The sequence below is a fragment of the Phyllobates terribilis genome, unplaced genomic scaffold, assembly GCF_046119375.1.
Source record: "Phyllobates terribilis strain yellow unplaced genomic scaffold, ASM4611937v1 Scaffold_5__5_contigs__length_657084704, whole genome shotgun sequence".
Classification (NCBI taxonomy): Eukaryota; Metazoa; Chordata; class Amphibia; order Anura; family Dendrobatidae; genus Phyllobates; species Phyllobates terribilis.
Genome location: NW_027362765.1, coordinates 105,964,418 through 105,989,299, shown reverse-complemented (window position 1 = coordinate 105,989,299; position 24,882 = coordinate 105,964,418). Strand labels below are relative to the sequence as shown.

At 44.3% G+C, this 24,882-nt stretch overlaps 1 protein-coding gene across 4 annotated transcripts in view; it reads left to right on the top strand.

Moving 5' to 3' along the window:
- ADNP (activity dependent neuroprotector homeobox) overlaps window positions 1–4,666 on the top strand; it is a 34,780-nt gene extending 30,114 nt beyond the window's left edge. For all 4 annotated transcript variants that reach the window (XM_073682724.1, XM_073682723.1, XM_073682726.1 and 1 more), the window contains exon 5: window positions 204–4,666. In XM_073682724.1, coding sequence (XP_073538825.1) covers window positions 204–3,263 — 3,060 coding nt within the window. In that variant the 3' untranslated portion in view covers window positions 3,264–4,666. The remainder of the gene's footprint in view (window positions 1–203) is intronic.
- The last annotated feature ends 20,216 nt before the right edge of the window (window positions 4,667–24,882 follow it).

Here is a 24,882-nt window from a genome sequence, read left to right as displayed (position 1 = left end):
TTACCAAGTGAGCTGCTGTCTCAATTTTTTTGTTTTGTCAGCCTTATAAACTTAAGATGTATAATAAAGTATATAGCTTTTTTTTTTCTTTCTATACTACAAGCTGTTTTTATTAAAACCAACAGTTACATTTACCTGTGTATAGAGAGAGAGAGATAGATGTAATTGTGAGCTATTGCTGAATACTTTTCTCTTTCTTACAGGACTACAGAACTAAACAGTTCTGCTGCAGCCAGTGTCCATTCTCATCAAAGTTCTTTTCTGCTTACAAAAGCCACTTTCGAAACGTCCACAACGAAGACTTTGAGAACCGGATCCTTCTGAACTGTCCATACTGTACCTACAATGGAGACAGAAAGACTTTGGAAATGCACATTAAGGTGTTCCACGCACCAAACAACCCCCAGCCCAGCCCAGTCCTCAGTGCTTTTAAAGATAAAGGCAAGTTCGACAGCCTTAAACCTAAGCAGGCTGACAGCGTGGAGCAAGCTGTTTATTATTGTAAAAAGTGCACTTACAGAGATCCTCTCTATGAAGTGGTGAGAAAACACATCTACAGGGAACACTTCCAGCACGTCGCAGCACCATACGTTGCAAAAGGTGGTGACAAATCGTTGAATGGCGCCGTGCCTATAGGGGCAAGCCCAAGCAATGACAGCAGCATTCATTGCAAGCGATGCCTGTTTATGCCGAAGACATATGAAACCTTAGTTCAGCATGTAATTGAAGACCATGAGCGAATTGGGTACCAAGTGACAGCAATGATAGGACATACAAATGTGGTCGTTCCTAGATCCAAGCCATTGATGCTGATAGCTCCAAAGCCACAAGATAAAAAACCCATGGGCATTCCACCTAGAATGGGTCCAATGTCCCCAGGAAATGTCCGAACTCTTCCTTCTCAACAAATGGTGAACAGACTTGCTATACCAAAGCCTTCAATGAATTCTAACATGATGTCCAACGTCCACATGCAGCAGAATAACTATGGGGTGAAAGGATTGTCTTCAGGTTACCCTGTTGGGCCACAGATGAGATTAGGAATGGGTGGTAATGCCCCCGTTTCTATCCCTCAGCAATCCCAGTCAATGAAGCAGATGCTTCCAGGTGGTAACGTGAGATCTTACTCTCTTAGTAATGAGCAAAGATCGCAGGCTCCTTTAAGATACTCTCTTCAGTCTGGAAACTCCAGCCTTTCAGGCAGCCATCTGAAACCAGCTTCCATGACTCCAACCCATATTCCATCTCGTGGCCTGATTCAGCCTGGTGCAAAACCTTCCGCTGCTGCCGCGGCGGCCGCTGCAGCAGCAGCTGCCAACTCCTCTTCCTCTACCCAAAAATGGAAGATATGTACAATTTGCAACGAGTTATTTCCAGAAAATGTGTACAGCATTCACTTTGAAAAGGAGCACAAAGCTGAAAAGGTCCCAGCAGTGGCAAACTACATAATGAAAATACATAACTTCACGAGCAAATGTCTATACTGTAACAGATACTTGCCAACTGACACGTTGCTAAACCACATGTTAATCCATGGCCTCTCCTGTCCTTACTGTCGATCAACTTTCAACGATGTTGAGAAAATGGCAGCCCACATGAGAATGGTTCATGCAGACGAAGAAATGGCACCAAAAACTGATTCCACTTTGACATTCGACCTGACATTACAGCAAGGAAGCCACACCAATATCCACTTACTGGTCACGACGTACAACCTGCGGGATGCCCCGGCCGAATCTGTAGCTTACCACGCGCAGAACCAACCAGCTGTCCCCCCTCCTACTCCAAAAACGCAAGCAAAGACGGTAGAGAAGGTGGAACCACCCGTCAAAAACGTACCACAGACTGCTGTGCCGTACAAGAAAGATGTAGGCAAAACGCTTTGTCCACTCTGCTTTTCCATCTTGAAAGGTCCCATTTCTGATGCCCTTGCCCATCATTTAAGGGAAAGACATCAAGTCATCCAGACCGTCCATCCTGTTGAGAAAAAGCTCACATACAAATGTATCCATTGTCTAGGCGTGTACACTAGTAACATGACGGCTTCAACTATTACTCTGCACCTCGTACATTGTAGAGGGGTAGGCAAAACCCAGAACGGGCAAGAGAAGACTGGTGGTATCATTAAAATCAACCCATCTCAACCAATGCCAATGAAACGTTCCAATGACTTTATCGATTTATCTCTTGCCAAAAGGAGAAGACCTGACGACGACCCTGACGCCCCTATTATTTTAGATGATAAGCCTGAAGAGCCAGTGGTCTTGGCTCTGGACCCCAGGGGCCATGAAGATGACTCCTATGAAGCCAGAAAGACATTCCTTACAAAATACTTCAACATGCAGCCTTATGCGGGCAGACGAGAAATTGAAAAGTTGGCAGCCAGTTTGTGGTTATGGAAGAATGATATAGCTTCCCATTTCAGTAACAAAAGAAAAAAGTGCACCAGAGATTGTGAAAGATACACGCTCAACGTTTTACTGGGCTTCAACATGAGGGAGCTGAATAAAGTAAAACACGAGATGGACTTTGGTGATGAATGGAAGTTTGAGAACATCGATGAAAGTCAGTCTATTCCTAATGCGAGTAAAACAATGGAGAAGAAGAAACTGAACGAGTCCAGCTCGTCCGATGCCTCTGAAAATGCAGCAGAGGAATCGAGCGAAAGTGTCATTGAGCAAACTCCCGAGAAGGATGTCAAGTCCACAAATTCGGAACTCGGCACAAGTCTTTCAGAGCAACCTGTCAAAGCGCTAGAAAACCAAAATGTTGACACTCCATCAAAGGCGAACGACCACTCTAATGCAATTGTTTTGGACAGCTCTGACAATGACGGAGAGGCAGAAGATTCCCCTGTGCCGAAGAAAGAGATCACAATCCCAGAGACGGAGCCTCTAAAGTCAAAGCTAGAGTTGGACTTTGAGGACAGCAATCCGGAAGTGAAGCAGGGAATTCCGAACAACGATTCCAACCATAGTAAAGACGCTGAAAACGGCCAAGAGATTGAAAAAGATCACTTAGTCGAGAGTGATGAGGAGGAAGTCAAGTGCAAAACAAACTCTCATGACAAAGCTGATGAATTCTGGTCTAAAGAGAAGTCTCTGTTACCTAATATGCCCGTGAAAGAGGAAAACCTGTCGGAGAAACCAATGGAATGGCAGACTAGCACAAACGACCGAAAAGATGATCACTTTAATGTGACTGTTACAGATAAAATGCACAACAGTCTACAAGGAGTAGGACTCAGTAGCCCACAAGTATAGGTGAAACTTTTTTTTAGATACCACTTGTGTGTACAGCCTCGTAGCTGATATTTTCATTACAGCAGGACTGATAAGCTACGCCAGCAAACTGTTACTGCACGGTGACGACGTCGGACGCTGGGTAATCCACCCTTAGGTTTCGATGGCTCTTTCTGTCCTGCATTTGGCACATACCGATGTGACGCGCAACATTGGATGATACAAAATGCACAGATGTGTTTTATCCGCATTTTTTTCCTTTGAGTTTCTCATGATGTTCATCATTATTAGTTCGTGTTATTTTTCTATTTTTTTTTTTCTCTTACAAAAAAAGATAAAACTTTAAAAAAAAAAAAAAAAAAGGACTTGATGCAGAGGAACCCAGCAAACCTCACAGAGCGCTAGGTTTCCATCCTCTGAACTACAGGACTCCCTCTGCAGGTTATTCAGAATTTTCTGGCTCACTGTGTATAGATTTTTGGGATACTAATTTTTTTTTTTCTCCCCCCCCCCCCTCACTACCCTCGTCATGTATTCATTCTGAATAGGCAAAATGTATATTTGTACAGTATTTTAGACTTCTTCAAAGTGACTTATCAAATTGTTCTTGTGTACCCACTATATAGATTTTTTTTTTCTTAATTTAGTGATGGCCTGCTGTGTAATTAATGCTGTATTTAGTTTACTTAGCAAAAGGCTTGAAACTGCTATAGTTAAACAAAAAAAAGGAAAAATATGAAAAAAAACACTTAAGAATTTTTGAAGAACTTGGGTTTTTGCACATAATCTGTACAATCTGAAGATGAGACGGTCATATAAAATATATCTGGACTATTGTAATCAATACTTTGTTTGCTGCCCCCCAAACCCTGAAAAATTGAGCTGATGGAAAACCTAATATCCTGGAAGAGAGGTAACTTTGTAATAAAGCGTCCACGGTGCTAGCGTCCTGCTGTGGCGACCATTCGGCACAGTGAACATTTGGGAAAGGATTGAAGCCTAGCCTTTTTTCTTGGCAGGCAATGTCACAGTGATGATAAATGGGCCCCAATGATGGTATAGGCTGGGTGATGGATCTTTTCTCAGAATGGCCACTTGCCCTGTCTTTTAAGTGGTAGGCACGCTTTAAACTAGGGAGCTCCATTGCAAAGAAAGAATAAAAAAACAAAAACACAATGTTTGCTAGTCAACATATTCCGATACCTTTCTAAAGGTAGAGGTCTGTATAATATGTATTGTGTTTTTAAAGTATCAAACCAGAAAACACAATGCCGTATTTTCGTTATTAGTATATTTAGTTGCCCACCTAGTGATGTTCATTTATTCCATCTACTATTTGGCACACTGTTGTAGTAGTATTTTGTGATCTTTCTTTCCCTTTGTATTCATTTAAGCATCTAAATAAAAAGCTGTATTGTGCTTAATGTCAATCTTCGGCTCGGTTCTGTCAATATGTACTAAAGTGAGTACCATTTTTACGTTCATTTCTGTAAATGTATATTTATATATTACGTTCAAGGGGTGTGTGTTGTCCAAAAATACTATTTATCTGCAGATATGGGGTTAATGGCATTCGAAAGCCGTGCGGCTGCCTCACTGAAGGCACTGCTACCGGGAGGAAATTAACTTTATTCCTCCTGGCAGCTTCCAGTTATAAAGGTGCCGGAGACGTGGCTTCAGTCACCACTCAGTATATAGTGAGTGGGGCTATAACCATGCCCTGGCACAGACTGACTGCGGTCTGTGCAGTGCATCAGTGCTAAGCTGGCTGTCAGTCAGTGCCAGGGAGTACTTACAGCCACAGCTCACTGTGTACTGAGCAGTTGACTGCAGTCACGCCTCTCTGACTGAAAGCCGGAGGCTACCGGGAGGAATACAGTTCATTTCCTCCCATCAGATTAACCCCATATCTGCAGGTTAACTGCAATTTTTTTTTTGTTGTCACGACAGGTTGCCTTTAATGTAACAATATTGCATTTATGGCTGCTGATCCATAGGTTGCATTGGTGGTGATTATGAGCCTTTTATACGTGGCAAGTGTTTCACAGTGCCAATAAACAATTGCAGGCTTGCAAATTACCAAGGCTATGTTCTCACGTATTTTTTATTTATTTTTTTTTTTGTGAAATTTTTTTCAGGCGGAAAAGGAAGCTTTTTTTTTTTTTTTTTTTTTTTTTACGTTCCTGCTAAAGCAATGAGATTTTGGAAATCTCCCATGCACGCGCCTGGCTTTTTTTTTTTTTTTCTTTCTTCCCTGACTGAATTTGAGAACTGCAACGTTTTAAAATCTGCAGCCTGTCAATTCTTTCAGCAGATTTTCACCCATAGAAAGCAAGAAGATTGCAAAAAAAAACCCACAAACAGGTTTTGCTGGTTTTATTCACCAAAAAACGCATCTGTATTAAACATGTACTGTAGACAAGTAACATGTGATACGCACCACAAAAAAAAATATAGGTGAACATACCCTAAAGGTGTGTACACCTAATGACCTTCGATAAGCAACTTGTTTGATTGGTCGTTTTAATTACCTACTTAAACAGGTAGACTGCACTCTGATGTGCACTGAACGGTCTGAAAATGCTGAGTCTGCATAAGCTGATCGGGTAACCAATGAGAACAATGGCAATGTGCTGTGGAGAACAATTATCTTTTGTGCTGGGAAAAAAAAAAGAGAATTTCACATCAGGAAGGAGCATTTTTGATCTTTCATCGGATGATTAGTGGCGGGAGCGCTGGTTTCACAATAATCTTGCAATCTACAAGCTTCTCCCTTAAAATGACCCTTGGGTTTAGACTTTTCTGGTATAACACTGGCTGCCAGGGCTGTGGAGTCGATAAGCCAAACCTCCGACTCCTCAATTTCCATGACACCGACTCCCTCATACATGGCTCATGTTTAAGTGACAAATTTACTGTAGCACAGATTCATCTCAGCTAAAAGTCTAGACCCTTAGATCAGGAATAGGACAGACATTTATAGGACATTTCATAACTTTCCCAAATTCTTATGAAAAAATATTCCCCACAAACAGCCTTGAACTACTGTACCCAACTTATTATATATTTTAGGAGTTGAAGTCGGTCCATTTTTATACCGATTCCGACTCCACAGCCCTGGTGGCTGCAGTGGCTAATTTGTGTGCGTGGAATTATTGTCTGACACAAGGGGAATGCCGCATGGCTTGGGTCCACAGGGGGTCTTCCTGTAGCAGCTCCACAGCTGAGAGCTGCTGTGAGTCATTTGTCACTCACTGTCTCTCTGCCCCTTCCCTTCTTCTTAGCTGAAGCAGTGTCTGGTTACAGCTGTACACAGTAGACCATCATAATCCCCTGCCAAACAGGATACACTGATTGACATGGGATTATATCTACAATATTCACAACCATCATGAGATGTTTCTTGTGTGGCACCTTGGTAATGAGGCCATCATTTGAACCAGCTGATGGTGAAAAATAAGTGGCAGGATTTCTTTCTAATTACGGATTTCAGCTGGTGTTAAGACTTTCCATCAAACTCTTCATGTGTTCAGTGTTTTTTTTTTCATTATAACACAACTTTAATTTTATGTTTTGATTTCTTTGCCTGTGTGGATGGTTTAACGACATCTGATGAGAATTTCATGTCCATAGTGCCTTTTAGAAATATATTTACTTAGAAAATTGGTGATGTGTTCAATACTTAATTCACCCGCTGTATATAAGATATCTTACATCTGAGGCTACATTGCGTTTGCTTTTTGATGTGCTGCAGATTCAATAAATAACATGTTGCTCTTCGTCCTTCCTTTCCCACAATGTGGATTTCAAACCCACAGCAGAAAAATCTTTCCCCTATCAATGAACTATGTACTTTGGATTTCTGTCTGTCAGCACAAAATGACTGTTGAAATGAAGCACAGCCGCTCCGTGCACCCTTGGCTCGGCCAAACAGTTCAGTCCGCCTTCCCACCTACTAGTTTTGGCATCTTATCTCGCTGCCTCCTCCTAACAGCTATGGCTTTACCAGAGCAAGAGAAGTACAAAGATCGATGGGAAAACAAGTAGAGATGGATGGTGCACAAAACGCGTGTGCTTGGCTTTACGGTGCAAATTTTGGAATAGACTGTGGGAACATACCCCAAGACTTGCATCGACAACATCTGTAACCATGGAAACTAGTCCTTCCTGTTTCTATAGTTACTCATGTTGAAGACAGTGAAACTTTCTTTTCAGATTTGTTGTGTGGTATCTTAACTTCTGATACTTCCACTCAACACATTTGTCCCCCCCTTCCATTTGCAGCCATTTATCATTGAAGATATTGCAGCTATTTGATCCCTCTGATTTAGATGGAAGTCCTAGGGCAAGTCCTGCTGGTTCAATACATAAGTATGATACTGTCATGTAATAAGGGCAGGCGTCCACCTTACTGGAACTGATTACATCTTCTAGTGATGAACCTAAAACCAGCCTCCAAAGTATAGAAATACAAGCTCTGAAGGTAGTAGGAGTTAGACCCACATAGTGCTAGTTGGTGACAAGAAGTAATGAACCAATTTCATATTTACTATGTGTCGTTGCTGCCATTAATGTTCCTTAAGGCCCTCAAATGGCCCACTCTATAGCAATTTTGGTATGAGGTTTCTGGTAAAACTCCTCAGCAGTGCTGTTCGAAGACCAAAGATTTATTCTGCTCTGAATGAATCTACTATTGGGGTATGTGCACATGTTTAGAATTTGCTGCAGACATTTCTGAATCAAAAATTTGTCTCTTGGCAGGAAAAATACTGCTTTAAAAACATGTTTTTGATGTGTTCCCCCCATTCATGAGGATATTAAAAAAACGTTCAGCGTTTCGTCCAGGAAAGTGACTTTTTTTTTTCCTCACTTATCCGTGTACAGTGTTTTTGTTTTATTTTTACAGCAGCAGCTATTATTCACAGGACCATTTACAGTTTCCGATGTTACAGAATTGCAATGTATCTAATAATCAGATGTCCTACTGTTCCTTACAGCGCCTGTTTTGTTTTTTTCTAACACCTATAAACTTTAATGGAAGAGTCTCGCCTGCTTAAGGGTATGTGCACACGATGCAGAAATGAAGCAGAAAATTTCTGCATCATTTCTGCATCTCCCTGGCAGAAAAAACGCATGCAGATTGTGCATGCGTTTTTCCTGCAGAATACATGCGGATCCGGATGCAGATTGACATGCGTTTCCGCATGCAGATTGACAAGCGCTTTCCAGGCGATTTTAACATCACCTGGAAAGTGCTTGACAACTAGGTCACACTATATAAATCCATGCAAACAGCATGGATTTATATAGTGTGACCCGAGAGAGTGTATATACTTACCTCCGATGGCCCTCGCTGTCCTGCTTTACAAAGTTCCCGGCTGCCGGCAACTTTGAATTGAAAGACCTGCCGACGTCAGCGTCACGTGACCCGTCACATGACTCTGACGTCACCGCAGGTCCTACAACTCACTGCAAGTGCCGGGAACCAAGCGGGAGCGCAGCGTGGGCCGACAGAAGGTAAGAATACATTTATTTTTTATTTTATTCTTTTTTTACAGCTTTTTTAATGGTACCTGGGTGTGGATGAGACTCTCCTCTCCTCCACACCCGGGTACCATCCGCATATTAGAACGCGCCAATAACGCAAGTACAAATGCTGTCTTGCGGAATTGGCGCGTTCTAATGCAAGTCAATGGTGGCGAAATCGCCGCGTTTCCGACAAAATTAATTGACATGCTGCGGATTTTTGACCGCAGCGTTAACGCTGCGGAAAAATCCGCATCATGGGCACAGCACATGCGGATTTCCATTGGGGAACATTGCTTCCCTTCTACCATGCGTTTTTCATGCGTTTCCGCAACTGCAAAAACGCCGCGGAAACGCATGAAATACGCATCGTGTGAACTCAGCCTTACTGAAGAAATTTGTGCACGATGCAATTTTTTTTTTTTTTCATGCGCAGATTCGGTCAGTGAAAAAAATGCTCATTGAATAACATTGGTCCGAATGATGTCCATTTTATTCACGGACGATACTTGGACTGACAATTTGCTTGTGTGAACGAGCCCTGCGTGAGTGAAAAAACACTGAACAAATTGACATGCCGCAGACATGAAACTGCTTCAAATCTACAAGGAAAAAATAAGATTTCAGAAATCTAATTTATTTTGGGATCAAAAAATGCTGCATTTTTTGCAGCAAAAATATTCTTCCTGTATGTACTTTTTGGGACAGTTACTTTTTTTTTCTTCTCTTTATCTGTCTTGTCTCGTTAGCATTTGCAGTATGGTGGTGTCCCGTGGCCTGCAGCTTTAATGTGCCTATGCCTTACAGAAAAACTGTAGAAAGAACAGTTATCAGCCTGTATTAGTGAGGATGCTCAGCAGAGGTCAGTGTTATCTGCTGCATCCTTCTATACAGGAGAATATTATAAGTCATCTAGGAGCATGAGGCGCTGCGCTGATTAAAGGTACATGCAGTATATGACACTACAGGATCCCTCTGTGAAGGGGATATTTTCTTATACATGACACGGGTGCTGCAGAAGTGGTTCATGGCGTAAGAAGACTTGAATTCATGGTCCCAGAACATTGGCTGCTGGTCTCCTGTCCCAAACTCATCATCATATCTACCCATAGGGCAAAGTTTGGATCTGGAGCCAATCTGGACATTTAAGTCGGTACTTGCATCATGAATGTCTGACGTGTGAAACTGGCCAAGAGGCTGAGATTTCTATTCAATTAATTGCTTGTAGGATCTGAGCTATATTATGAGGTTCTGCTCCTGCAAAAAAGATTCAGATGTGATGATTTTTGGCCAATTCTTCTATACTAACCAGTAACCATCTCTTCTGCAGGATGGGGGTAAGGTGTGTATGTGAAGCCACTCATAAATTTCAGTAGAGAACAGTGCACACTGATGAGAGAAACTGACTTATCAGAGCTGCTGACAATCTGGTTTTAGAATAATAATTTATCTCCTATACAGGTCACCAGCCATCTACAGCTCCAAGCAGCCCTATGTAAGAGTTTGCTATTGCTCATGTGGGCTTTGTCTATAAATTACCACAAGTCTGTGTTTTATGTATACTTTGTATGCGTTTTGTTTGGTTTTCTTGGTAACATTTCGGATTATGTTTTACTTTCTCAGCCTGGCAATGCTTTTTGGTTAATTACATTGTGTAATTTCCTGATGTATTCCTATTACACTAAAGGTGCCTACACACGTTTAATAACTATCAGCTCCAACACCCACTATACATGCACGCTCAGTTCTGCTGCACGTATATGCATTGACACCTTGCGCAGGAACAAAATCAGATGTTGAAACTTACCTTCCCCTATAACTTCCCCTTGGGAGTTTCTGTGCTTTCAGAATTCTCACATTGTAATACATCTATACAATATGCTGCCCACGACGCTTACGATCTGCGCCACAGAATAAAGCACCAAGTGCCATGGAATGGGCTATTTAATAGATTTATGCTATATGAACAAAAGCATTGAGAAGCATATACATTAATCCAACAACAGATGTTAAGATGTCTCATTCTAAATCCATAGGAATTAACATGGAGTCGGTCTTTTTACGGCTAGAACAGCTCGCGCTCTACTGGCAAGAATTTCTATAAGATTTTGGAGGTTAATCAACATATATCCGTCCTATCATAAAGAAAAGCAGTTATGGACAGTGCTTGACAATTCATTACTCTAACTCAATGAAGAAAGCGAGCACAAATGTCCAAAAATAGTTCTCCTTTATTTAGATTAAACAATAAGACATAAAATAGGTGTAAAAGGAGCCTCAGAGGGTACATGTATGATGGCCTAATGGGAAGAGACGTATTCACTACAGTAGTTAAGGTATTATAGTTATGGATGAGCAGACCCATGGAAGTTGTACAAAGTTCTATTCGGGTACCAGAACTTTACCCTAACTTGAACATGAACCCGAACTCCATTGAAATGTATTGGGGGGGGGGGGGGGGGGGCCTTAAAATCAGACCTGGAAAATTCCTTTCATGTGGATTCTTATAGTGGACGGCCGTATTTTTCATGCAAGGATGGCATCATAAACCTCGTACTAGCCTGAACCTCTCCTGGCCTGAGCTTGACAGTTGCACAGAAATCCATCATGCTGTCACTCTCAAGTCAGGAGAGGTGGCTGCCAGTCCGTTCACTGCAATGCGATCTTCGCACAAGTTTTATGGCAGTCTGTCTCTGCCCTTGGACCATCATACACTGCTCAAAAAAATAAAGGGAACACTCAAATAACACATCCTAGATCTGAATGAATGAAATATTCTCATTGAATCCTTTGTTCTGTACAAAGTTGAATGTGCTGACAACAAAATCACACAAAAATCATCAATGGAAATCAAATTTATTAACCAATGGAGGCCTGGATTTGGAGTCACCCCCCCCCCCCAAAAGTAAAGTGGAAAAACACACTACAGGCTGATCCAACTTTGATGTAATGTCTTTAAAACAAGTCAAAATGAGTCTCAGTATTGTGTGTGGCCTCCACGTGCCTGTATAACCTCCCTACAACGCCTGGGCATGCTCCTGATGAGGTTGCGGATGGTCTCCTGTGGGATCTCCTCCCAGACCTGGACTAAAGCATCCACCAACTCCTGGATAGTCTGTGGTGCAACGTGACATTGGTGGATGGAGTGAGACATGATGTCCCAGATGTGCTCAATCGGATTCAGGTCTGGGGAACGGGCGGGCCAGTCCATAGCTTCAATGCCTTCATCTTGCAGGAACTGCTGACACACTCCAGCCACATGAGGTCTGGCATTGTCCTGCATTAGGAGGAACCCAGGGCCAACCGCACCAGCATATGGTCTCACAAGGGGTCTGAGGTTCTCATCTCGGTACCTAATGGCAGTCAGGCTACCTCTGGCGAACACAAGGAGGGCTGTGCGGCCCTCCAAAGAAATGCCACCCCACACCATTACTGGCCCACTGCCAAACCGGTCATGCTGAAGGATGTTGCAGGCAGCAGATCGCTCTCCACGGCGTCTCCAGACTCTTTCACGTCTGTCACATGTGCTCAGTGTGAACCTGCTTTCATCTGTGAAAAGCACAGGGCGCCAGTGGCGACTTTGCCAATCCTGGTGTTCTGTTGCAAATGCCAAGCGTCCTGCACGGTGTTGGGCTGTGAGCACAACCCCCATCTGTGGACGTCGGGCCTCATACCACCCTCATGGAGTCGGTTTCTAACTGTTTGTGCAGACACATGCACATTTGTGGCCTGCTGGAGGTCATTTTGCTGGGCTCTGGTAGTGCTCCTCCTGTTCCTCCTGGCACAAAGGAGGAGGTAATGGTCCTGCTGCTGGGTTCTTGCCCTCCTATGGCCCCCTCCACGTCTCCTGGTATCTGCTCCATGCTCTGGACACTGTGCTGACAGACACAGCTACCCTTCTTGCTAGGCCCGGCGTCAGCACCCGGCGCACCCGGGCAAATGCCGGGGCCCTGAGCAGGTAGAGGGGCCCACTGGCGGTCGCGCACCCCGCTGGGCTATGGGCGGAGGAGAGCGGTGTCAGCGCCCGCCCTTCTCCGCCGCTTGCTCAGGGCCCCGGCAGGCGGATACTTACCTCTCCCCGTGCCTCCGCAGATCAGCTGACTTCCTGCTCTGCGCTCCCTGTGACGTCTCAGGTCAGAGGGCGCGGTGACGTCTTTACACCGCGCCCTCCCCTGAGCCGTCACAGGGAGCGCTGAGCGGGAAGACGCCGACAACGCTGGAGTCCAGACCCGAGCAGCAGGCAGCAGGTAGCAGGTGAGGAGAAGGGAGGTGAGTATTTGATTTTTCTTTTTTTTTAATGTATGGAGGCATGGGGCAGTATAAAGAGAAGGGGGGGTGGCATCCTCCATGGAGCATTATAAAGAGAGGGGGAGGGGTGACATCCTGCATGGGGCATTATAAAGAGAGGGGGGGGTGGCATCCTGCATGGGGCATTATAAAGAGGGGGGGGTGGCATCCTTCATGGGGCATAATATGGGGGGGGGGGACATCCTGCATGGGGCATTATAAGGTGGGGAACAGCCTGCATGGGGCATTATAAAGGGGGTGGGGGCAGCCTGCATAGTGCATTATGTGGGGGGGAACAGTCTGTATGGAGCATTATAAGGGGGGGGGCAGCCTGTATGGGGCATTATGTGGGGGGTAACAGCCTGCATGGAGCATTAAAAGGGGGGGGGGGCTGTATGGGGCATTATGTGGGGGGTAACAGCCTGCATGGAGCATTATAAGGGGGGGACAGCCTGTGTGGGGCATTATGTGGGGGGTAACAGCCTGCATGCAGCATTATATGGGGGCCAGTATCCTGTATGGAGCGTTATAAGGGCACCGGTATCCTGTATGGAGCGTTATATGGGGGCCAGTATCCTGTATGGAGTTTTATAAGGGGACCAGTATCCTGTATGGAGCGTTATATGGGGGCCAGTATCCTGTATGGAGCCTTATATGGGGGCCAGTATTCCGTATGGAGCCTTATATGGAGGCCAGTATTCCGTATGGGGCCTTATATGGGGGCCAGTATTCCGTATGGGGCCTTATATGGGGGCCAGTATTCCGTATGGAGCCTTATATGGGGGCCAGTATTCCGTATGGAGCCTTATATGGGGGCCAGTATTCCGCATGGAGCCTTATATGGGGGCCAGTATTCCGCATGGAGCCTTATATGGGGGTCAGTATTCCGCATTGAGCCTTATATGGGGGCCAGTATTCCTTATGGGGCCTTATATGGGGGCCTGTATTCCTTATGGGGGCCAGTATTCCGTATGGGGCCTTATATGGGGGCCAGTATTCCGTATTAAGCGTTATATGGGGGCCAGTATTCCGTATGTAGCCTTATATGGGGGCCAGTATTCTGTGCGGAGCGATTCACCGGTTTCTGAGCTATTGTGGAATTTACAATAGATATCACTCATGTAATGTAAGAAGTGAAATCTTTGCATTGTACTATATCTATATTTCTCCGCCGTATCTCTGCATCATGAATCGTGGTATGTGTTAAAGGGGCCCACTGAGACTCTTTCGCCCGGGGCCCAGAAAAACCTGGAGCCGGCCCTGCTTCTTGCCACAGCTCACCCTGATGTGCCATCCTGGATGAACTGCACTACCTGAGCAACTTCTGTGGGTTGTACTGTAGACACCGCCTCATGCTACTGTACCTCTAGGGGTGAGAGCAATGGCAAAATGAAAAAGTGACCAAAACAACAGCCAAAAAGGATGAGAACAGAGAAATGGTCTGTGGTCACCACCTGCAGAGCCACTCCTTTATAGGGGGTGTCTTGCTAATTGCCAATAAGTTCTACCAGTTGTCTTTTCCATTTGCACAACAGCAGGAGAAATTGATTCACAATCAGTGTTGCTTCATAACTGGACAGGTAGATTTCACAGGAGTGTTATTGACTTGGAGTTACATTGTGTTCTTTAAGTGTTCCCTTTATTATTTTGAGCAGTGTACATGTTCCCTCGGTGAAGCTCCTTTTACACCTATTTTATGTCTTATTGCTTAATTTCAATAAAGGAGAACAATATATTTTTGCTCGTTTTCTTCAGTGACCTATCTAGTTCATTGAGTTGGTGTAAAGATTTTGGAGAGGTCTGTTGGATTTTTGGCCATTCATCCAGAAGAGTACTTGTAAGGTCAGACACGGATATTGGAAGAAAGGCCAGACTCACAATCTCTATTGTAGTAATTATCAAATTTGTTGGATGGGGTTGAGGTCTGAGCTCTGTGCAGTGACCGATCATGTTATTTCTCACCAATTCTCCCCAACCCTACCTTTATGGACCTTGCTTTATGATCTGGGGAACAGGAAAGATCCTACCCCAAACTGCTCCCTCAAAGTTAAAAAAAAAACAAACAAAAAAAAAACACCCCCTCTACCAAACTATACAGTGGGCACAGTGCAGTCAGGCAGGTAACAATCTCCTGTTATTCACCAAACCCAGCCTCATCCATCAGATAGAGAAGTGAGATCTGTCACTGCACAGAACTCAGTCTCCGCTGCTCCAAAGTCCAGTGGTGGCTGCATTACACCACTCCATCCGACACTCGTCATTGTGCTTGGTGATGTAAGGCCGCATTCAGCTGCTCGGCCATGAAGCTCCCACCAGGGGCGCAGTTTGGGCTGATGTTACTACATTTGGACTCTGCAGTTATGGAGTTAGCAGAACTTTGGTGACTTTTCTGCTCCTCGGCAACTCTATGATCCCACTGTGTAACGTTACGGGGTCTCCACTTTGTGGATGAGTTGCTGCAGTTCCTTCCACTTCTCAATATCACACACAGGTGATGGTAGATTTAGGACTATGAAATGTCATGAACGGACTTGTTACACCGGTGACTCCTATTACAGGACCGCGCTGGTATCAGGGAGCTCTGCACCACCAGCCTTTCTGTCCCATGTTAGTAAAGGCAAGTGCCATGGTGGGGGGCAAGATGTTATACACCGGGGCAACGAAACTGAATGGTAAACCTGAATTCAATAACAGGAGTGTACCAATGCATTTTCCATATACTGTAGTTTGTATACTTTTTTTTATTATTATGGCTCTATAAGTAGTTCTTTATGACTTGCACTGTCCGCACAAGTAAATGGCAGGTTTCCATGGCAACAGAATTTTCATGTGGCAACCTTTAGAGTGGGGTAATGGGAAGCAGACTGGTCACACGATGTGATGCGACCAATCACAGGGCCACGGTTCTCGCTGCATGTGAAGCAGTGAGCAGGTCTGGACACGTTTTTAATAGAAAGTAGTTGATGTAATGACTGTAAAAGTGATGACACGGAGCAATGTGCACGCTACATCCAGCAACTTACATCAGCAGACACACCGGTACTTATTAACCAATCCAGCCAGGTGTCACCTGGGTAAATCCACCGCAGATCTAGTAGATGTGGGGTTCACAGCTTTTTTTTTTTTAGGGGAAAAAATATTGTAAGAAATATCAGAAATTTGGTTTTGTAATTTAGGTTTTCAGACCTGATGTTTATTTTAGAAGTTTTAATTTCCCTTTTTTTTTTTTTTGCAGCTTTTTTTCTATACGACAGGGTAAAGTTTGGAGCAGATTTCACAAAAAACTGTATTTTCCTCCGCGAGGTTTTTATGGGGAAAGAGCAATGTGAATGTCCTGATAAATCAATAGGAGGAGCTGAAGCAGGATTTGATTTGTATTTTTTAGTGGATCTGCTTCAATATACAGGTTTTTAAAAAAGGTTTAACAGATTAACAAAAATTTTTTTTCCACTTTTTTTCCCCCCAAAATTGTGGCATAACTGTGCTAGGAGTGGACCCTCTCCCTAAATTTTTTTGTGACACATCAGTCATATCATTTATTAGAGGATGTGTTTAATTTAATGACAGCTCTTATTTTTATTCCTGTAGCATAAGTATCTCTATGCCATTCCCCAGCCTTTGCCTGATCAGGGGGAGGGGGCTCTATGCCATATCTTTCCTAGTAATGTATTAGGCTATGTTCAAACACCCAATTTTTTGCTGCATTTTTTTTTTTTTTTTGCAGTCTAAACCTCCTCTGTTGGCAGCAAAAATGCTGCATTCAAAACAACTGTTTCCAGGACATCACTCCTGACAGCACCCTCAGGAGGACGTCCTTCATATCTCTGATAGGGACAGGAAACACAGAAGAGTTTAAAAGCCCGCCCCCCCCTCCACCCATACCTACAGTGTTTTTCCTGTCCCGATCGGAGACAGGACGAAGAAGAACTCACCTCCAGTAAGCAGGAGCTCCTGAGGCCGGACGCAGGAGGATCGGTATGGGGTCCTCGCACTCCTCCCCTTCCTTCTGCTGTGGTCTGGAGGCCGACAACCCGCCAGACAAGGGGTCCCTCAGTCTAGCCGGTTGAGCAGGTGGCTCCCCCCTGCACAGGGGGCTCTGGGTCCATGTCGCTGCAGCCCTGCACGCGATCCTATGTGTGCAGGGGAGAAGAGTGAGCGGCTTTTCCGGTTACAGGGGCAATGAAATGCATGCCTCTAGTAACCGGCATGCGTTCCACGCTGGAACGCACTTGTGGTTCAGGTCTTCATTTGAAAAAAAAAAGGCGCCAGACCTGCAATTAAAGGGGAAACGCCTAATTTTGACGAAGCAGATGGAAGACAGGAGAGACAAAGGCTATTTAACTGTGGGGCTGGATCTAAGGTATCATTGTGTCTTGGTCACTAGCCATGGAAGGATTAACCACTGGTCGCCCTGATATGCCAGCAGAACCCACCGGTGCATGTGAGTTTTAACGGGAGTTTCCTGGTCTAAGTTTACCTGCTACCATCTGTCCTCGGTAAGATATTACTATATGATCCCTTGTTGTAGGACAAGGAGGGTTCTAAAAAATTCACGACGTCATCAGCCCCGAAGAAAAAAGGGAAAAGATGCGCCATCTGTAACCTGAAGCTACCTGACAAATATGGAAAGCAATTATGCACCGACTGTATTTCCCAAGTGGTCAGGGATGAACATTCCTCCTTTATGTCGGACATAAGATCCATAATAAGAGAGGAGGTCCAAAGTTCAGTTGCAGATATAATCCCCACACAAACTTCCCAACCTGGCCCTAGGCAAAATACCCCGGTGGGAGATAGAATCTAGCTCAGAGGAGGAGGAAGAACGATCAGTTTACTCCGATCCTGAACTGGATGAAAGGGAGGGATCTATTTCAGTTCCCCCAGAAGAAAGGAAAAAATCTCTTTTCTTGGGAAAACACTGAATCACTTTTATTGGCAGTCACTATGAAAGTGGAAGACACCCTCCAGCCCTCCTCAGTACAAGATGAAATGTTCGGAGGATTGAGAACCCGTATGAACAGAGTATTCCCTGTCAATATTCACATTAAAGCCATGATTTCAGAGGAATGGAAGGAGGTAGAGAAAAAATTTGTAATTCCCAGAAGTTTCAGGTCCCATTTGCCTTTTGAGCCAGAGGAAATCAAGCTGTTGGAGGAAACTCCAAAAATTGATATTCCAATAGCTAGGGTAGCAAAGAAGACCTTGATTCCCTTTGAGGATTCATCATGCTTAAAAAACCCTATGGACAGGAAGGCAGACAACCTCCTTAAAAAACTTTGGCAACTGCTGTAATCAAAACAAACATCGCAGCAACCTCGGTAGCAAGATCCATGATCATTTGGTTGGAACAGTTGGAAGACCATCTGAGGAACAAAACTTCCAGAGAGGAGATCAGAGACTCCATCCCTCTGCTAAGAATAGCAACAGAGTTTATGGCCGACGCCTCAGCCGAATCAATTAGGTTTCCTGCAAGAAATGACGCATTATCTACTGCAGCCAGACGAGCAGTATGGCTAAAAACCTGGTCTGGAGATAACCACTCCAAAAACAAGTTGTGCTCCATCACCTTTTCTGGCCTCCGAGTGTTCGGCCCAGTTCTAGATGATATGCTAGAAAAGTCCTCGGACGAAAAAGGATTTCCAGAGGAAAAACCCAGGAAAATAACATCCTCTTCGGAGACCACTTCCCCAACAGAGACCAGAATACACTGGAAAGGGAATATCGGGTAGATGGAGCTACCAAAAAGGGGGTAAGAACAGAAATACCGTTTCTAGTACGGGAAATAGCTCGCGTAGACAATGACGCCATGAGAGTAGGAGGGAGACACCCAACATTTTCTGGGAGCATGGTCGGGGGTATCCAGCAATCCATGGATACTCCAGTTAATTGCAGATGGGTACAAGATAGATTCCATCTAACTACTACTCAGTCTCCACTAGTCCAGCAAAGATTACAGACAGATTTCGGAAAGCTGTTACTTGCAGGCGTGGTAATACCGGTGCCAGTGGCCGAATAGTTTTCGGGATACTATTCAAACCTGTTCTCGATTAAAAAAAAAAAGCCAGGAGGCGACTACCGCACGATTATAAACCTAAAGTCATTAAACAGGTTGGTGGTGTACAAAAAATTCAAAATGGAATCCATAAGATCCACAATTCTCCTGATCAGAGAGAACATGGTGATGTGCACATTAGACCTCAAAGAGGCATTCTATCATGTACCCATTCACCCTCACAGCCAGAAATATCTAAGATTCGCATTGAAAGACGGGCAGAACATACAGCATTATCAGTTCAGATGCCTCCCGTTTGGTCTCTCCTCGGCCCCACGCATTTTCACCAAACTAGTAGCCGAGGTTATGGCATTTTTGAGAGAACAAGGAATTCTAATTGTCCAGTACCTGGATGATTTCCTACTAATCGCAGACTCTCCTCAGCAATTAAGAGCCAGTTTATCCTCAACCACTTTAGTTCTAAAGAATCTAGGATGGATTATAAACTGGGAAAAATCAGATTTGTTACCGGAAAGAAGAAAGATCTTTCTAGGGATTCTTCTGGACTCAGAACGACAGATGTCTTTACTTCCGGAACAAAAACAAACAGATCTCAGAGACAGAATCATCGCTTTTGGAAAGAAATCAAAGGTGGCAATCAGAGAATGCATGAAGATTCTGGGTCATAATTGCGGTTCGGTGGAGCCAATTTCATTCAAGGCCTCTTCAACATCAGAGATCCTAGGATCCTGGAACAAGAAGATGGAGGGTCTGGACAAGAAGATAACCTTGTCAGGAACAGCAAAGAAATCTCTGAAGTGGTGGACTTCAAGAACCAACCTGGAAAAGGGAGTTATGTGGAAGTTGACCCCCTTCATCACCCTTACCACCTACGCAAGCAGAAGAGGCTGGGGAGCACATGTGGAAGATCAGTACCTACAAGGTACCTGGCACGCACAATACCTTCCTGGATCATCGAACCTAAAAGAACTCCTAGCGGTCTGGAAAACCTTGAAAACATGTCAGACGGATCTGAAACATCAACATGTCAGAATCCTGTCAGACAATATGACAACCGTGGCTTTCCTCAAACATCAGGGGGGCCAAGACATCACCAACTGCAAGCGTTATCAAACAAAATCTTTCAGTGGGCCGAAAAAACAGTACTCTCAATAACAGCGATACATCTGAAAGGGTCTCAGAACTCGGTGGCCAACTTCCTTAGTCAGAAAATCATACAACAAACAGAGAATGGGAGCTGAATTGGGAGGAGTTCTGTCTCATAGAACTCAGATGGGGTTCCCCTCAAGTCGATCTATTCGCCACTCGGAAAAACGCAAAAACAAAAAAAATTTCTCCCTCAACCCAACCGGAGTAGATGCTCTGTCCCAGAAATGGGACATGGACCTGGATTGCGCATTTCCTCCTCTACCCTTAATTCCACTAGTGTTAAGGAAGATACAGGAAGATCGGACCAGATATGAAGGACGTCCTCCTGAGGGTGCTGTCATGAGGGACTCCTGGAAAACCTATTACCGGTAGGTCTAATGCCTACGTTTGCAGCCAAAGTTTGCATTTTTTCTCATTGCTTTCTATAGGTCCAAAAACGCTGAAAGAATTGACACGCTGCAGATTTTAAAATCACTGCAGTTCTTAAAATAAGTCACAAAAGAAAAAAATAAGCGTGGCCATGAGATTTCTGAAATCTTACAGCTTTTGCTGGTACTGTAAAAAGCAGCTTTTAATTTGCATGAAAAGGCAGAATATGAACATGGCCTTAGGGTGCATTTACACTGCACAATTATGGGGAACCAACGAAGGCTCACGTACTGACAATCGTGCAGTATAACCAGGCTGCAGATCACGCTCGTTCATCGCTGTTGGCATCGTCTTGTGTACACACCGTTGTACACCGTTGACGGCAATGACGGCCTATGTGCACTGCATGATCTTATTACAGAACGGTCACTGTGCATTGTGAGCACGGTTGGCCTGTCTAAACAGGCTATTTAAATGACTGTCAAACATATAGGCCTTTGTAGTGGTTTAACACAGTATATTGCCTAATGAGAACGAGTTCTCAGTCTATTGACATTTCCCTTGATGCACCTGCTGTAAAGTGCACACAATCGGCTGCGCCTTCTTTACGGGAAAGATGTCTGTTTCCAATATGGGTGCCCTTGGGGGAAAAAAAAATAGCTACAGCATATACTGTAGTGTTCAAAATAATAGCAGTCCAATATGAGCAGATTAATCACTGTTTTTGGTATAAATTTTATTACCACATGTCAAACAATTTACCAGTTGGTGCAGTAGATTCTAAGAAAACTAACAGACTCAGCATTCATGATCTGCATGTTTTTGAGTCTGTGTATTTGAATAATTGAAAGGGGGTGTCTTTAAAATCATAGCAGTGTGGAGTTCAATTAGTGAGGTCAATCATTCTGTGAAGAAACCGTTGTGAATCCGGTGGCCCTTATTTAAGGGTGAAGCCAGCACATGTTGTACATGCATTTCTCCTTGAAAGCCTGAGAAATATGGGTCGTTCGATACATTGTTCAGAACAACAGCGTACTTTGATTAAAAAGTTGATTGGAGAGGGTAAAACTTAAAGAAGTACAGACAATGATAGGCCGTTCAGCTAAAATGATCTCCAATGCTTTAAAATGGAAAGCTAAACCAGAGAGACGTGGAAGAAAACTGAAGACTACCATTCGAATGGATCGAAGAATAGCCAGAATGGCAAAGGCTCAGCCAATGATCAGCTCCAGGATGATCAAAGACAGTCTCAACTTACCTGTGAGTACTGTGACAGTTAGAACATGCCTGTGTGAAGCTAATCTCTTAGCAAGAAGTCCCCGCAAAGTCCCACTGTTTAAAAAAAAAAAAAAAAAAAAAAAAAAAGACATATACTGAAGCGGATACAATTTGCCAAAGAACACATGAACTGGCCTAAGAGAAAAGGAGAAACATTTTGTGGACTGATGAAAGTAAAATTGTTCTTTTTGGGTCCAAGGGCCGCAGACAGTTTGTCAGATAACCCCCAAACTCTGCATTCAAGCCACATTACACTCTGAAGACAGTGAAGCATGGTGGTGCAAGCATCATGATATGGGCATGTTTCTCTTACTATGGTGCCAAACTTATTTACCGCATACCAGGGATCATTGCCCAGTTTGCATATATTAAAATACTTGAAGAGGTCATGTTGCCTTACGCTGAAGAGGAGATGCCCTTGAAATGGATGTTTCAACAAGACAACCACCGTAAACACACCAGTAAACGAGCAAAATCTTCATTCCAGTCCAACAAAATTGTGGTTATGGAGTGGCCAGCCCAATCCCCGGACCTTAATCAGATAGAACACTTGTGGGGTGACATCAAAAATGCCGTTTCTGAGGCAAAGCCAACAAATGGCAAAAAATTGTGGGATATAGTCAAAGCATCCTGGGCTGGAATAACAGTTGACAGGTGCCAGAAGTTGGTTGACTCTATGCAGCATAGATGTGAAGAAGTTCAAAAAAAAATGTGGGTATACAGCTAAATATTAGGTTAGTGATTCACAAGAATGCTAAATCCTCAAAAAAAAAGAGTATATATTGTGAGTTTGTAAAGACAAATGCAGGCACCGCTAATTTTTAGAACAGCCCAATGTTAATTTTTTGTTATTTTCTGTGAAGTACAGTATTTTTCGGACCATAAGACTCACTTTTTGCCCCTCAAATTTGACAGTAAAATGGGGGGGTGCATCTTATGGTCTGAACGTAGAGCTTACCGGATAGTTGCGGTGGTGGTGGAGAGGGATCACAGGGCCCCCCGTTCCCTCCTTCAGGAACCCAGCAGCAGCAGCAGAAGAGGTGAGGTGCTGTGGACCAGTGTCTGGCTGTCGGCGGTGAGGTAGAGCGGCTTTCCGGTGGCCGAGGCCATCTTCCTGAAGCTGTGATCTACAGGAAAATGGCCGCCCGAGCCGGAGCATGGGCAGAGTTCAGGTGGCCATTTTCTTGTAGATAACAGCTTCAGGAAGATGGCCGCAGCACCGGAAAGCCTCGCACGCCGCTCTGCCAAGCCCCCAGCCAGACAGCGGCCCCAGCCATCTCACCTCTTCTGCTGCAGCCACCGGGTTCCGGAGGGAGGGAACGGAGGGCTCTGCGATCCTGCTCCACCACACCGCAACTCCCTGCTGCTAGAGCACCAGCTTCCTGAAGGACCCTGCCTCTTGTGACCCCCGCTTCACCGCCCCCCAGGTAAGATGCCGTACTTATTCAGACTATATGATGGAACCCAATCTTATAGTCTGAAAAATACGGTAGATAAAAATGATATACATTTCTCTTCATATTTTGAATTAGAAAACAATGTACAATGTTCCCAATGCATGGAAATAAAAACTAGTATAAAGATTTTGTGCTTAACTCATGTTTTTGAACACCCTGCTATTATTTTGATCACTACTGTATATACTAAACACATTGGAACCGATTCGTCGAGACTAGCGCAGTGCATGGTCGTGGCACAGCCCAGTCGCGCCCTGGCTCCTCCCCAGCTCCACCCCTTTCGGCAAAGCTGATTCAACCTTTTGGCAACTTTTCAAGGCCTTTACAAAAGTTTTCTTGCGTAAAACCTTTGATGAATTGGCTCCATTATTTATTGAGAAATATATTTGGTGGAACACCACCTTTTTATCACCTATTCACAAAACTGGGAAACCCACTGATCCTCAGAATGGAAATAGGCTCTAGAGCCCTAAAGCAAATAAGTAACCCCTGCTCCATTCACTTCTACGTGATCCGGATAAGAATGAATGAAGCAGGGGTAGAGCCTGTGCACTACAACTTAATTTACTTCCCATGGGACTGACAGAACTCGCTCAGTCCCATATGAGTGATTACAGAGGTCGAGCATGCACGCTACCACTCCTTTCTCACATGGGACTTTTAGATACGCAGTCTAAGGGTTGCAGCAATTATACTGTATATTTAGCACCTCTCTTCACGTGCAACCAAATAGGAATCTATAATGATATTGATTTGGGTCGTTAAACCTGCATTCAGACTTGTGGCATCAATTCAGATGCTAAGATATGGAAATTTTAATGTGGATCTACATCTAATTAAAGGAAATCTGTCAGTAGGACCAACCCGCCTAATTATTATTATTTATTATTATAGCACCATTTATTCCATGGCGCTTTACATGTGAAAAGGGGGGTATACATAGCAGAAACAATTACAAAAATCTTGAACAAAAACGCAACGGCAAACTGGTACAGGAGGAGAGAGGACCCTGCATGCGAAGGCTCAGTCTACAAGGGATGGGTGAGGATACAGTAGGTGAGGGTAGAGCTGGTCGTGCAGTGGTATGGTGGAGCGAGGGTTACTGCAGGTTGTAGGCTTGTCGGAAGAGGTGAGTCTTCAGGTTCCTTTTGAAAGTTTCCACGGTAGGCGAGAGTCTGATGCTTTGGGGTACAGAGTTCCAGAGTAGAGGGGATGCACGGGAGAAATCTTGTATGCGATTGTGGGAAGAGGAGATAAGAGGGGAGTAGAGGAGATCTTATGAGAATCGTAGGTTGCGTGTAGATATGTACTGGGAGACTAGGTCACAGATGTATGGAGGAGACAAGTTGTGGATGGCTTTGTATGCCAAGGTTAGGGTTTTGAACTGGAGTCTGGGCAATGGGGAGCCAGTGAAGCGTTTGACAGAGAGGAGAGGCCGGGGAATAGCGAGGGGACAGGTGGATTAGTCGGGCAGCAGAGTTTAGGATAGATTGGAGGGGTGCAAGAGTGTTAGAGGGGAGGCCACAGAGCAGGAGGTTGCAGTAGTCGAGGCGGGAGATGA